Raw genomic sequence first — 13,984 nt, forward strand, 5'->3', positions numbered from 1 at the left:
GGGATTTTGGTTCCCATTGACCAAGAATATCATGTTCTTTTTTCAGATTAATGTGAGGACTAGGGAAAGTTTATTTTCCTAGGTAAGTGATGCCCATCTCCTAGGTGGGTAAATAACTTTTTCACCTAGGGGGGGGGGGGCGGAATTCCAACACTTAAATGGGACAAAAATGCTCAGTTTAATAATAGATTTTTATGGCTAAAATGGTCATTTTCTTTTTTACTTGGATAAGTAATTTACCGAAAACCGAATGGGGCCTTAATGTTTTTGGATTCTTTCTGGCTTATACATGAAGCTTTGCTTTAATATATATGTGTGCTAACTGTATCAAAAGTTACAGAGGTTTCGTCTCTCTCGAGTGCATCTAGCATAGCTTCAGCCCTACCAATAACATTGTCTAATAAGACTTGGGAAGAAGGTTTTACTGGTTCAGGAACATCTACGACACCGAGCGGAGGCCATCATGAAGTTCCTTTCTGTTGGTTGCTCTTCTAAGGTTTGGATCCACCAAGCGCTATGAGACAGCCCTAATCCTAGTAAAGCTCTTAGAATCAAGGATTAAAGTATAGGTATCGAGTATTGTATGAAGAATTTGGATTTGGATACAAATATCTTTTGAAAACACATGGATACGAACAAAAAATATGAAAAACTTGGATACAATAGAGAAGCACATGCAAATTTCATAAATACATTAATAACACTAAATCTATGGTCAAATAACCACAAATAATGTATAAATATATAAGAAATATATATTTAATGGTGTGCATAAAAATATATAAATAATTAATAGTAGAATGCACAGATATCATACAATGCATTAATTAAGAGTCCAAGATGGAGCTATTATATTTATCCTAATTATTATATCAATTATTTTCTATTTTATTATTTTTACATTTTAACATTAACAAAAAAAGTTAGCCAAATATTAAATTCCCAAATATAAATTAAATTGTCATTTAATAATTTACAAAAATATATAATTTTAGCTTAAAATATATAAAATTGGTTAAAATTTCTAAGATATATATCATATGCATATTCATAATTCTTAATTGTTAAAATAATTATTTTATTATTAAAATTTTTATTTGTAATTTTTTTTAAATTAAAAATCAATTTTTCATATAAATGTAAATTAGTGGATTTGATAAGTTCAATTTAATATTATATTCTTGAATATTTTGTAAACAGATTTTTATTTTTTGTAAATAATAAGTATATTGTCATTTAATGTAAATTAAAATATTAATTAATAATTATAAAAATATATAAAAGTTGTAAGATATATATCATGTGCAAATTAATAAATTTTAAGTAGTAAGGTAATTATTCTACTATTAATATTTTATTTTTATAAATTCCTTGAGATTAAAATCAACTTTTGATGTAAATATACAATTGATAGATTATTTATTCTATTTGGTTATAAAATAATAATTTTAAATAATATTTATTTTAATTTTTAATTAGGGTTATTAAACATAAATATTGATTATTTATTTGGATAGACATTAATAAAAATTGTGTTATTTCACGAAATATCACAATGCATGGCATGATCAAGTGGTTTGATGAAGAGTTTAAGGTCCTCGGCACCACGCGTGTAGTGTTTTGGGTTCAAATTATGCTATTAGTAGTGTTTGCATTTTTAATCAAAGACACTATGTGTCGGTCGGTATTAGTGCGTAATGGCCGATACAATGTGATACAAGCCGATGCGCACTCGTATCGGTCCGATACACGCTATTTATAGGATACGTTTCCATTCATAATGCATCATGTATCGCCCTAATCTGATATCGATAAGATTCACCCTGTATCGGATGTATCGTATCGATATTTAAATCCTTACTTAGAATGTGAGGAGAGAACAAGAAGTGAGAGAGAGAGAGAGAGAGAGAGAGAGAGAGAGAGAGAGAGAAATTAATTGAATTTTAGATAAATGATAATTAGGATAGAAATTGAAAATTAACAAAAGTAACTATATGATTAAAAATAAACTTAAATGCTTATAGTAAATGTGCATATGCATTGCACATGGAAATTTTAAATTATAATAACAATTATTATTAAATTTTGTATTCCATTTTCATCATTAACAAAAATACTTCTTACATTTCATACTTATTTTTGTTTAGTATAACAAAAATACAATATTAGAGACACACCTAATTATTTTTTTGTATTATATATTTTATATATTTTAATTTCTTATTATTTAATTATGACATTATTTATTAACCCATTTGACTCCAAATGGTCGAATTGCTTATCCACCACCAAGAAGGAAGAAAATGGTTTTGTTTTCAATTACTTTTCAAAATATTTATTTTTATACTATTAAAATTAATGTCGTGGATTTAATTAATAGAATTTAATGATGAAAAAATATATCTTAAACATATGAAGGAATGAAGGAATGTACCTTAGATATGAGATTTAATGAGAGAGAATAGGAAAATAGTTTTATTTCTAGTTGGTTTTAAATTTTACATTACATTTTCATCATTAATAAAAACATTTCTTATTTATCATATTATTATTGTTTAATATGTTGAATATGTGATATTAGAAATATTTTCATTTTTTAATGTATATATATTTTTTGCATTTGATCTATTTTTGAATTTTATTATTTAATTGTGACAATATGGATTGGTCCATTTGATCCAAAATGGTATAATTTTTTACCACCACCAAGATGAAAACACTACTTTTTTATAAGTAAATTTTAAAAGTATAAGATTTTTATGTTATTGGAATTATTAACTTTTTATGTATGAATTTAATTAATAGAATTTAATGATGAGAATAAATAAAAATGCCTTAAATTTATGACTCAATGAAGATGAATACAAGTTAATACCTTAAATGTTGAATTTAATGAAAGAAAAGTAAATATGTTAAATATCTTAAATTTACTTATTTTCAACTCATTTAATATCAATAACTGGTTATCCGATTTGTCCTCATTTTTTATCAATAAATTTAAATATAAAAAATAAATTTTATCCTAAAAAATCCAAAAATATCCTTGAGACTAATGCTATTTATGTTTTTTAAAGTAGTATTCGATATCGGACATTCCAAATTCGATTCGAATCCATTCGCATCCGATCCGATCCGTTCGCAGTTTACGGTAAGTCGCTAACCAAATTCCCGACAGGGAACGGAGTCAGAAGAGGCGGTTACATCGTTTAATCTTGTTTAATCTCAGTCGTCCATCTAATTTCCTCGTGCCTATAAATAGTTACCCCCTTCTAACCACTTTCTGGATTGCTTCCCCGCGTGAAACTCAAGCGGGCTCCGCTCCTTCCCCATCTCTCCTGGTTTTTGGTCGATGGCTATTACCGCCTTATCAAATGTCCTGGAGTTCTATGAGCCTTTCCTTTCCTTTCCTTTCGATTTTGGCGATAATTATCTCGATCATGCAGGATTCTTTCAGGCTTTTTAATTTCTCAGATAATCTGACCCATCGTGGTTGCACGGAGTGCTATTTTGAGTTGGTTTGATCAGTCTTTTATTGGATTTTTGGGAATGTTGTCTGTTCAACAACATCGTTTCTTTCTCTGATTCAAGACCTGTTTGATTTCGATTTTTGGATTATCTATTGGCAGTGATATGATTATTGTCCTGAAGATGTGCTTATTTGGTGAATTGTTTTAGAGGGTCCTGAGATGGATGGGTTTGCATTAGACTAGAGTTGGATTCTTCTCTGATTTAGCGATCTTTAAATTTGTATTGAGGATTAGTTTTGATTCTCTCTGATTTAGCGGTTTTTAAATCAGCGTTGAATCTTTGTGGTTGTTTTCTTGTTCATCAGGTAGATTGTGTATTCCTTGGCTGCATATATTGGGTGATGGATCATCTATTTGACGAAGAATAAGTTCTCCTCATCTCTTAGCCTTTTCTGTTCCTGAATTTCTCAAGTGTTCTTTTTTTTATACGGATACATACATGCAAGTTTGTCATGAATTTACAGGATTCAGAAGGTCAATTTGAACTGGACATGTCTATTTAGATGCCTATTTCATAAGGGGGTGTTTCTCGGCTATACAAGTTCATATTTAAGTTTATAAGCATGATGATCATTCAGAAGTTCCACATTAGGATCCTAATCCAGTTATCATTCTTCTATAGGGCAATGCGAATTAGGTACTGGGATTGTTGAGGTTGGATGGAGGTTTGAAGATTTTGTTACACCACTTCCTTTTTGTAATTAGTGGATTTAACTGTAAGCAATCATGCAGTCATTTATTCATGTTCCTAGTACCTTCTGCCGTAAAGTTTGTATAAGCTAAATTCTAATCCTAAAGATTGGCATGCTTTATGCTTTTTCATTCACTTTAGTTAATCTTTTATGATTCCAGTTCATTTGGTGGGAGGTTGAATCGGAGGTTGTATTTCCTGTGCAATACAGTGGGGATATGAACAAAGCCTTTGTTGTGGATGTTCTCTTTGGTTTCTCACAAAAGAATTTCTGTGACCGATCAAAAAAAAGAAAATTATGTGCTTACCAATTAAAAATTATTCTCTATTGAGGGGCTAGAATATTCTCTTTTCAATGTATTTTTGGTTTCTTATGCTTAGGTTTTTTGACTTTTTATAAAGAAAAAAGGATTGACAACCCAAATAATAACAAATTTATGCATTTAATGAGGTTTCATAAGAACAATTATGTAATGCTAAGAGCTTTAAGGAGCATGTGAAGTGCTTTGGGTCTGTGATTTTCACATCTTGTGGTTGTGAGGAGCTTTTGTCATCCAAACTTTTATTTTCTGAAGCCTTTGTAATTGGCATTAATTATTTATGAAAAGATAGAATATATATTGAGGAAGATAATTGGATTGGGTACTAGTTTGATGTCCTAACCATTTGATTTTTTTCTTTGTTGTTTAAGACAGGTCTGTCCCTGTAATAGAACTTCTAGTTTTCATCTATACTTTCCACCTTTTATCCTCTTCATATCTGATTGATCATTTTGTACATTGAATGGGTTATGGTGAAGTCTGTCTTGAACATTCAGGACTTGGATTGGCAGTTCTTTTTTAGTGAAATTTAACAAGGTTTTATGTGGAATACCATAGAATCCTAGTTATTGAGAAAGTGTTGTAACTCATTCTGAATGGTCTTGGTTGGCTTTAAGTTGCTGTTCCCGTCCCTTATTCAAGGAACTATTTTTGGTGTTCTCACTGTTGGAGACTTTGAATTGCAACTTAATCTTACAATAAATCAATTGGTCAAGGCCCAAGAAAATGTGTTTGTTTTGCGACATCCAAAGTTTTAAAATGCATTATATTTGTGATCTTCATGTAATGGTAATTGAAACTATACAGATAATAACTATTGCAGAAGAGGGTTTTCTTGGTTATACAGATCTCTTTTTAATTGGTATGAGGATCTTTTAGTGGTTCTTTGATTCATCAAATTTTCAGGGCTATACAGAAGAGGGTTTTTGTGGATATACAGATAATGACTATTGCAGAAGAGGGTTTTCGTGGCTTATACAGATAATGACTATTGCAAAAGAGGGTTTTCGTGGCTTATACATATAATGACTATTACCGAAGATGGCTTTCGTGGCTATACAGATAATGACTATGAAAGAGGAGGGTTTCATGGCTATACAGATCTCTAACTTTATCTCAATCATCCTTGCTACTGTTGTATTGTGTTGGAAGTCTCTACTGCACTCCATTGCCTCTCAAGTATCTTATGTTGTTTTTTTTTTTTTTGTATTGGTAGGATTTATAAAGTTGTTTTTTATTTGATATGGCTGCTTTGATAAGTCATACTACATGAAATAATTTACTTGAACATATGAATTCTAGCATTTCTATATTTTTTTCTTATTCACTTTGATTTTTTTTTATAGGATATCAGTCTGTTCAAATTTCACATAGTAGTGAATTTCAGTGCAAAAGGCTTCTTGATGCCAAGTGTAGGTTCTTGGTAGTTGTTGCTTCTTAGTGCTGTTTTCTTTGGATTAAATGGTTCTTAGGGATGCCTCTAATTGGTAGAGATTACGATGTCGAAACTTGTTCTTGCTTATGGTTTCTTATGAGTTTTGTGGATGACTTTAGCTTTTTTTGCTACATTATCATTTGTGGTTCCAATCTATTCTGTAGAGGTTTTAATTCTAGTTTGGTTCTTTCAGTCTTTATTCTCTGCCATTCGCCTTTAGAAATTGGTACATGTATTTGGTTTATTATTATTTCCATTTGCTTGTTACTGATGGGATTTTTTAAGTTCCTGGAATGTTCATGTGTTGCTGGGTTGTGATTGCATTAGACTCTGTCAGTCTATGACATATCTTAGGTGATTTGATCCATTTTGGTTGATGAATTTTCTGCCTTGCTTGGATTTGATTTGGTCTGTCATTTTGTGGTTTTGACAACTATTTTTTTTTTTTTTTTGTTATTTCTTTGTCTAAGATTGACTCAAGACGTTTTTATTTTGACTCGAGATGGACTAGTATCTTTTCTAAAACTCGTGAGTGTGGATTCTTCTTATATAATGTACAATTCATGAGTTTTTGGTCCTAGTTATGATATCGTCATGTTAGTCAGTTTTGGATCTGCTTTGAATAACCATTTTGGTTTTGTTGTTCTGCAGGGGTATTGGGAATTTCTGTATTTATGCTTTGGTCTATCTTACAAATATTGATAAAGAGATCCTGTAATTAGGCAATATCTATGCTCAAAACGAGTTTATAATTTCTTCCCTCATATGTTCTCCTTGGCACTTCAATTTCTTGATGATCGGTTCCATGAGAATGTCCTAAGTTCTGGGTTTTTTTTATAGTAAAATATGATTGATTAAAAGAAAATGGAAAGAATAAGATAAGGTGACATGAAATCACCCAGAGGAGAAAGTAAAACTACTCAATAACAAAGTCTCACCTCTACTCATACAAATAAAAAAATCCAATACACCCACAATAGAAAGCAAAAAACCCCAAGCCAAAATAGAAAATCCTTGTGTCACCAATCAGAATCAAAAGTAGCAACAGCCTCATCCACCCTCAATCTTCAACTCCAACTTTCACTCACCTAACATACAATGGCTTCCCAAAATCATTAACCCCTATCCATCTCTCATACAACTAAGACACCCTACCGATGAAAACTAGACTCCATATTGGTCCTACTCGTTTTCATGTCCACTAGCTGTCCTGCTTTATTGGCTTGATTAGAATCCAACACGATTCTCCTCTTATTAACCTTCTTATGTTGTCGTAGATTCTAAAGCATTTGAAGCTTGACATGAGAGATTGAAGTTCCCATCACATCTCAAAACTGGTTTTGTGCCGATTCCCATTTAATAAATCAATATTAAATAATTGAATAGCCATGGTTGAACCTCTAACTAGTTGGTATGATGATCTTCGTGTATTCTTCCATTCATCAAATTTTCATGGCCACACAGAAGAGGGTTTTCATGGCTATACAGATAATGATATTGCAAAGAGGATTTTTGTGGGTACAGAGAAGTCGGTTTTCATTGCTATACAGATCTTTAACTAAATTGGTATTATATATATATTTTTTTTATCAATAACACTTTCATTAATTCATCAGTAGAAAATTTACAAGTGGAGGACAAACACACTTATCTTCCAAGAGTCACAAAGAACTTCAAGAAATGAAAAAAGAAAATACAAAGATACAGAGACACTAACGTTACAACTAAATTGGTATTATGAACTTTGGGTGATTCTTCCATTCATCAATTTTTCCAGTCGGTAATCCTTTCTGCCGATGTTTTGCGCCAGAAGTCTCTATACAGATAATGACTATTATGGACGAGGGTTTTTGTGGCTACACAGATAATGAATATTGCAGAAGAGGGTTTTCATGGTATTACAGATTGTTTTGTGTTGGTAGGGAATTTAAAAACAACGGGCAGATGATTATTTAATCCATGCCTCTCAAGTGTGTTATTTCATTTTTGAGATTGGTTGGAAGTTGGGTTTTATTTGACATTTCTGCTTTGATAAGCCATACTACTTGAGGTAGTTTACTTGATCATACAGATTCTAGCATTTCCGTATTTTTTTTTTGGTATTATTAACTATGGTTTTTTATAGGATATCAGTATGGACAGTGCACAAGGCTTCTTGACGCCAAGTGTTGGTTCTTGGTAGTTGCTGCTTCTTAGTGCTGTTTACATTGGATTAAAATGGTTCCAATGGATGCCTCTAAATGGTAGAGATTCATTAAAGATGATGTTGAAATTCATTCTTACTCGTGGTTTTTATGAGCTTTGTGGGATTCTTTCTGCTTTTTTTGGTGCAGTTCATATTACCGTTTGTGGTTCTAGTCTGTTCTGCAAAGGTTTAATTTTCACTCCAGTTTGGATCTTTGAATCTTTCCTGATTTCCATTATATTGTCAATTATGGGCATATTTAAGTTCCTTCCATGTTCATGTATTGCTGGGTTGAGATTGCATCAGAACTCCATCAACTGTGGCATATCTTAGGTGATTTGATCCATTTTAATTCTTGAATCTTCCATTTGCTTGGATTTGATCCAATATGTCATTTTGTGGTTTTGAAAACTTGCCTTATTATATTTTTGTCTTAGGTTGAATCAAGACATGTTTGGTTTTATTTTTGACATGAGATAGACCGGTTGCTGTTCTAAAACTGAGTCAAGGTTGGTTTCCTAAAGACCTGATGGTGGGGGGGCTTCCATGTCAATGAGTATTGATTCTTCTATTATTATATACAATTCATGAGTCAGCATTTGGTCCTAGTTATTATATCTTTTTATTAGTCAGTTTTGGATCAGCTTTGAATAACTGTTTTGGTTTTGTTGTTCTACAGGGATATTGGGAATTTCTATCTTTATGCTTTGATCTGTTTTACAAACAATGATCAAGAAATTCCGTTCTTAAGAAATATCTATGCTCACATTAATCTGACATACAATGAGTTTTATCATTTTTTCCTCATGTTCTCCATCTCCCTTCAATTTCTTGATGGCTGATTCAATGGGCTTCTTCTGTTGTTGTGGATCCTAAAGCATCTAAAGCTTGAAATGAGAGATTGAAGTTCTCGTTCAATGTTGTTCAATCTTTGTTACCATTCGGCTTTTTTCTGCTTCTCATTACCTAAGCAGCATCAAATAATTGGATTGCCATGGTCGGTCTTATGGGAAGTGCATGTTCCCTTATATTTAATTAGTTTTCGTTCAATGTTGTTCAATCTTTGTTACCATTCGGCTTTTTTCTGCTTCTCATTACCTAAGCAGCATCAAATAATTGGATTGCCATGGTCGGTCTTATGGGAAGTGCATGTTCCCTTATATTTAATTAGTTTTGTCATTATCGTATGATTCTCTCTTGGTTTATCCTATAGTTCTTCTAAAGATTACTTGGGATACACATAGTAAATCTGTTACGGATTCTCTGGATATTGAAGTGATGAAAGGTGTCTTGTATCAAACAAGAAAAGGTATGAAAATTCATCCATACAGGGATATTTTTTGTGTATGTTTATTCTTAGCAAGTTTTAACCGAAAGGAACCTAATTATATGATATAAAAAGTAGCCTTTTTGTGCTTGGGTTGTGAGCAGTTGATGGATAATTGTAATTTGACAGGGGATTGGATGTACATAAATTCTGAACCATGTTTCTCTCATGACATGAAGTTTGATTTCAATTGGACACAGGCAGATGGATAGGTATTGCATAAGGGGATTCACCTTGGCATCCCTAGCTCTAATGTTTTAATGAGGATTAACTAAATTAATCAGGCAAGAATTTTTTAATAGTTTATCTGTGTATGTTTAGCAGTATAATTGGACATGTTATATATATTCATTTTCAGAACTATGTTATGCAAGTGTTACGTTTCTTTTTTGGCATGAGGTGGCTTATCACAGACGTGAAACATGCATTCTCATGCTTGTCAGCCCAAGATTTTACTATCATGATTGGTAATTTTCATCAAGGACAATATAGTCGTTATAGGATATAAAGTAGTCAAAATAGTCATGGAAAATCTATAGTTCCACATGTTATCAGAGAAGTATTGCAGCCCTCCATCATTGTTGCATGCTGTCCAATTGCAATGGAAGTTCTTGTATGTGATGAAATATGATGTGGCTGTCTGATCAATTGCACCACTTAATCAACCTAGTCTTCCTTCCACAGCCTGTTCACTTATGGTCAGTCTCACTATCTGATCTCAATAGTCCAATGCATATAAATCCTAGAAGACAATGGTTTGCAGCTCCTCTATTGTGGGTTTCACTTGTGTGCCTGTTCACTTATGGTCTATTTCACTATCAGATCTCAATAGCCCAATGCATCGGAATCCTAGAAGGCAATGGTTTTCAGATCCTCTTTTGTTGGTTTCACTTGTCTTTAGTTGGTGAGTTGGTTCATGGTTATTAAGAGTGTTGATATAGATGAATCGTTTTTTTTCCTTGTGTCATCATCAAAACATGTTCTCTTTTGTTTTAATTAGCAGTGAATGATTACTGCACTACACATCTATGGAGTTGTACATGGTTTTTTAAGATTGTGAGATATGATAGACTTTCAGTTAGGATTCTTTTCTTATTTGACATTTAGTTTTGATATTTCTCATGATTTCACTTGGATTGAGCAGTTTTAACATCAGTTTTGGATTTTGAGTTGCTTGCTTGTTATTGACTGAGATTTTTGGATGAATTTTCTGGTTTATATAGACAAACTACAGGTTCTTGTATTGTATTTGGGATTCGTCACGTTGACTTGGACTTGACATGGCTTATATATGCCGAATTCATTAGGTGATTCTCATGGCTGTTCAGATTTCTATTTAAATTTTATGCATGATGGTTGAGAACTACATAGCTGTTTGGTTTGAAGGAAAGAGTAGGGAATGGAAGGGAAATGCAGGGAAACCTATACAAGATTTGTAAAGGTTTCCCTTCCTTTTCCTTCCTTTCCCTGCCTTTTCCTTCAAACCAAACATAGTCTAAATATATTAATTGACTTTTTAGGTGGACTGGGTTTTTTTATTGGGTACAATACATTTCAGGTATTTTAGAGTTCTTGGAGTATTTTTTACCAATTAGAGCGGATTTAATTTCAAGCAATCACAGTCATTTATTTATATCTGCAGTAAAGCGGGTGGTAAAGATTGGATATTATCTGAGTGTCTGCTCGTCTGTGCCCTCTAGTTGTATCTTTGGTTTATTCCTGAATTTATTCAGAAGGTTGATTTGATCTGGACATGGCTATATAGATGATCGATGCATAAGTGGGTTTTTGTGGCTTTCAGATTCTCTTTAAGTTTTATGCATGATAATTCAGAATTTCCATATGGTACCTCAGTCTGTTAACCTACTCAGTAGGTTATAGTAGGTCTGTTGTAGATTATGTAGGATGCAGAAGGTTTACTTGAGCCATTGAGCGAAAAAAAGACTAATACAGATGACATGGTTGTCAAATTAGTCTAATCACTAGGATGGTCCAATCTGATGAATAAGGGGACCGTAAGATGGTTTTGAGCTGGCTAGAGGAAAAAAATGTGGGTACCTGGAATGCTTCAACAGATGATCAAAGAATCCATTGCATTGCCATCTAATCTGAACTGCTTGTTCAAATGGACACCTTGATCATTTACCTCAATATCTGATCTTTTGGCTCAAGACTGATTTGACTAGGTAACGACTTTTATGGGGGATTCTTGGTCCAGGCACTAATGTAAGTCTGAGTTAATACTAACAGATTCATTGAATTGTCAGCTTCATGCTTATTGTACGGTTTTCTTGTAAGCTTCTGGATATGGAGTTGTTCTGAATTAATACAAATTTATTGTTATTGAGGATAATTTAGCTATTATGGCATATAAAGTATATCAAAGTAGTCATAGAAAAGCCCCTCTAGATGCATACTTTATTGGAGGAAATATCTTGTATCACCTCTATCCTGACAGCCACTTTGAAGCAACTTAAGTCTCATTGTTGCACATTATCCAGGTACAATAGAAGTTCTTATATGGGATGAAATGTGATGTGGCTATCTAATCTCAGTTGTCCATCCAGTCATCCACAGCCTATTCATCTGCCAGTCAGTTTCACTACCTAATCTCAATATTCCAATTGTAACAAAATTCTAGAAGGCAGTGGCTTGCAACCCCTCTACTGTGGGTTTGACCTGTCTTTTGTTGGTTTCGAATTCAAGAGAGTTTCTCTTTCCTTTTCGATTGGAAGCAGAAAATTATTATTGCTCTACAGATACAGTGAGATGGTACATGGTCTTTTACTTTCGAGAGTGCTGATATTTCTCTTCTCATTTTGATTAGCAGTGGATTGATTATTGCTTTGTAGATCTGATGAGTCAGTGCTTGGCTTTTGAGGGTTCTGATATGTAAGTGTTTCCCCAATACATTTAGTTTGGATTATTCTCTTGTATAATGATTTCCAAGCAAATGTTGAGACTTTTTTCTTTCGGGAATTTTTCCACTCCTTAATCCCATCAGACAAATTGCAGGTTCTATTGTTAATTTTCAGTTTCAGAAGGCTGATATGATCAAGATAGTGATAACTAGTCCATAGGGGATTTTCATGGTGCTATTGAGTTTCTTAGTCTTGTTTTATACATGATTGAGTGGTTTTTTAATCCATTTATCAAGTTTTCAGGTGGACTGGGCAAATTTGGTAGAAAGTGTGTTGGTTTGTTGGGAGGTTCTTAGTTGTTTTTTCTTGGTACAATTTGCCTTTTGATAATTTTAGCAGATTTAATTTCAACCAATCTCTATCATTTATTTTTGTTTGGCGACTGGATATTGAGTTTCTGCATTGTTCATGTCTGCTGGTTAACATCTGTGGTTACAGTTTTTATTGGAGGGAGGTTGAATTTGAGTTTGATGTTTGTTCCATCAATGATCATCTTTGCCTATTATTGATATTATTTTATATAACTATACCCAATTTCCATACCTTTTTTTAAGCCTCTCTATTATTGTGAAACCAATTTAATGTGTCTGCCAACTATTGTATTTTTTAAGTTAAATAAAAATCCTAGAAGGTACTATAGTTTCCTTGTATCAGAGTTTATTAATTGGTTCTTGTGGTTTGTCAGACATGCATATGAGCTGACATACGCCTGCGGTAAGGCTTTTACTTTCCCTCATTTGGTTTCTTCTATGATTTTAGTAAAATTTTAGGTGGCCCATCCACTGGGAGTAAATTTTGCGGTTACAAAAAATCATTGAAGGTCTTGACTTTGCTGGCCCTCCATTTTGTCTGAGTTTGATCCCTATTTTGTTGATTTTTGGGAATCCTGTTTATTTTAAGGTCATAGTTTCTTTGCATTAGATTGTATCAGAGCCAAGATCTGCTTTCTTCTCATCTGAGCACCCTCAGATGGTTGGGTTTGCATTAGACTACTCATTGGATTCTTATCTGATTTAATAAACTTTTAATCAGTGTTTTGTCTTGGTTTCGATGTCACTTCCTGAATTTATTGATGCTTTATTCCTTTTACGTGTGGATAGATATATGACAAATTCTGTTGTACATTTTCAGGATTCAGAAGTTTGATTTAAACTATACATGGATATAATGAATAAGTGAGTTCTTGTGGCAATTCAGATTCCTATTTAAGTCCTGTGTGATAATTGAGGATTTCTCTATACTATCTCAGTATGTTTATCAAATTTTTAGATGATCTGGGCAAACTTTCATCACCAGGTTGTATTGAAGTTCATTATCAATCAACGAAAATGCCAAGTTGCTTTATCCATATCCTTATTTCATCTTTTGTGACTACAATTTACTTTAGAGGAGTAGGTTTAGTTTAGGCTTAAAAAAGAAAAAGAAGTTGAATCGAAAAGGAAGTGTTCTTATGTTATTTCCTTATTCCCATGTGATTTGGCTTGTCTATCTTCTTGGATAGCAATTATTTTGATTGGTAATTGTCTACTTCATCAACATCTGCTAAAAAAAATCTTACAAAATGTCCCAAGCATAGTC

General features: G+C 32.7%; 1 protein-coding gene and 2 long non-coding RNA genes across 12 annotated transcripts; all 3 read left to right on the forward strand.

The window, feature by feature from the left end:
- Positions 1 to 3,282: 3,282 nt before the first annotated feature.
- LOC148864554 (uncharacterized) lies at positions 3,283 to 4,353 on the forward strand. The gene is made up of 2 exons (XR_016110295.1): positions 3,283 to 3,711; positions 3,833 to 4,353. It is a non-coding gene; the product is annotated as an uncharacterized LOC148864554 (long non-coding RNA).
- Positions 4,354 to 4,961: 608 nt separating this feature from the next.
- On the forward strand, positions 4,962 to 9,076 carry LOC148864555 (uncharacterized). 8 transcript variants are annotated; one of them, XM_088979591.1, is made up of 7 exons: positions 4,962 to 5,717; positions 5,885 to 5,950; positions 6,444 to 6,501; positions 8,099 to 8,216; positions 8,307 to 8,491; positions 8,596 to 8,714; positions 8,838 to 9,076. In XM_088979591.1, the coding sequence occupies exons 1-4, from the start codon at positions 5,580 to 5,582 to the stop codon at positions 8,167 to 8,169; spliced, it is 333 nt and encodes a 110-aa protein (XP_088835717.1). In that variant the 5' UTR covers positions 4,962 to 5,579; the 3' UTR covers positions 8,170 to 8,216; positions 8,307 to 8,491; positions 8,596 to 8,714; positions 8,838 to 9,076. The 8 variants fall into 8 exon arrangements, 4 of the variants coding, with proteins under 4 accessions (XP_088835717.1, XP_088835716.1, XP_088835718.1 ...); XM_088979590.1 differs by having other exon boundaries at positions 8,596 to 8,667; XR_016110290.1 differs by lacking the exon at positions 6,444 to 6,501.
- A 188-nt stretch (positions 9,077 to 9,264) lies between these two features.
- Positions 9,265 to 13,754, forward strand: LOC148864556 (uncharacterized). 3 transcript variants are annotated; one of them, XR_016110293.1, is made up of 7 exons: positions 9,265 to 9,467; positions 9,615 to 9,697; positions 10,308 to 10,389; positions 10,709 to 10,792; positions 11,987 to 12,077; positions 12,316 to 12,377; positions 13,538 to 13,754. It is a non-coding gene; the product is annotated as an uncharacterized LOC148864556 (long non-coding RNA). The 3 variants fall into 3 exon arrangements; XR_016110294.1 differs by lacking the exon at positions 10,308 to 10,389 and having other exon boundaries at positions 12,313 to 12,377; XR_016110292.1 differs by lacking the exon at positions 10,308 to 10,389.
- The last annotated feature ends 230 nt before the right edge of the window (positions 13,755 to 13,984 follow it).

The sequence above is a fragment of the Nelumbo lutea genome, chromosome 3 (assembly GCF_056320005.1).
Source record: "Nelumbo lutea isolate HS-2025 chromosome 3, American lotus-T2T, whole genome shotgun sequence".
Classification (NCBI taxonomy): domain Eukaryota; kingdom Viridiplantae; phylum Streptophyta; class Magnoliopsida; order Proteales; family Nelumbonaceae; genus Nelumbo; species Nelumbo lutea.

What these genes read in the sequence shown, in the direction of transcription:
- LOC148864555 (XM_088979591.1), top strand. Translation starts at nt 5,580, where the DNA reads ATGGCTTTCGTGGCTATACAGATAATGACTATGAAAGAGGAGGGTTTC. An exon ending in TGCACTCCATTGCCTCTCAA is followed by an intron (nt 5,718 to 5,884) that starts GTATCTTATGTT and finishes TTTTTTTTATAG; the next exon opens with GATATCAGTCTGTTCAAATT. An exon ending in TAGTATCTTTTCTAAAACTC is followed by an intron (nt 6,502 to 8,098) that starts GTGAGTGTGGAT and finishes GGTTTTTTATAG; the next exon opens with GATATCAGTATGGACAGTGC.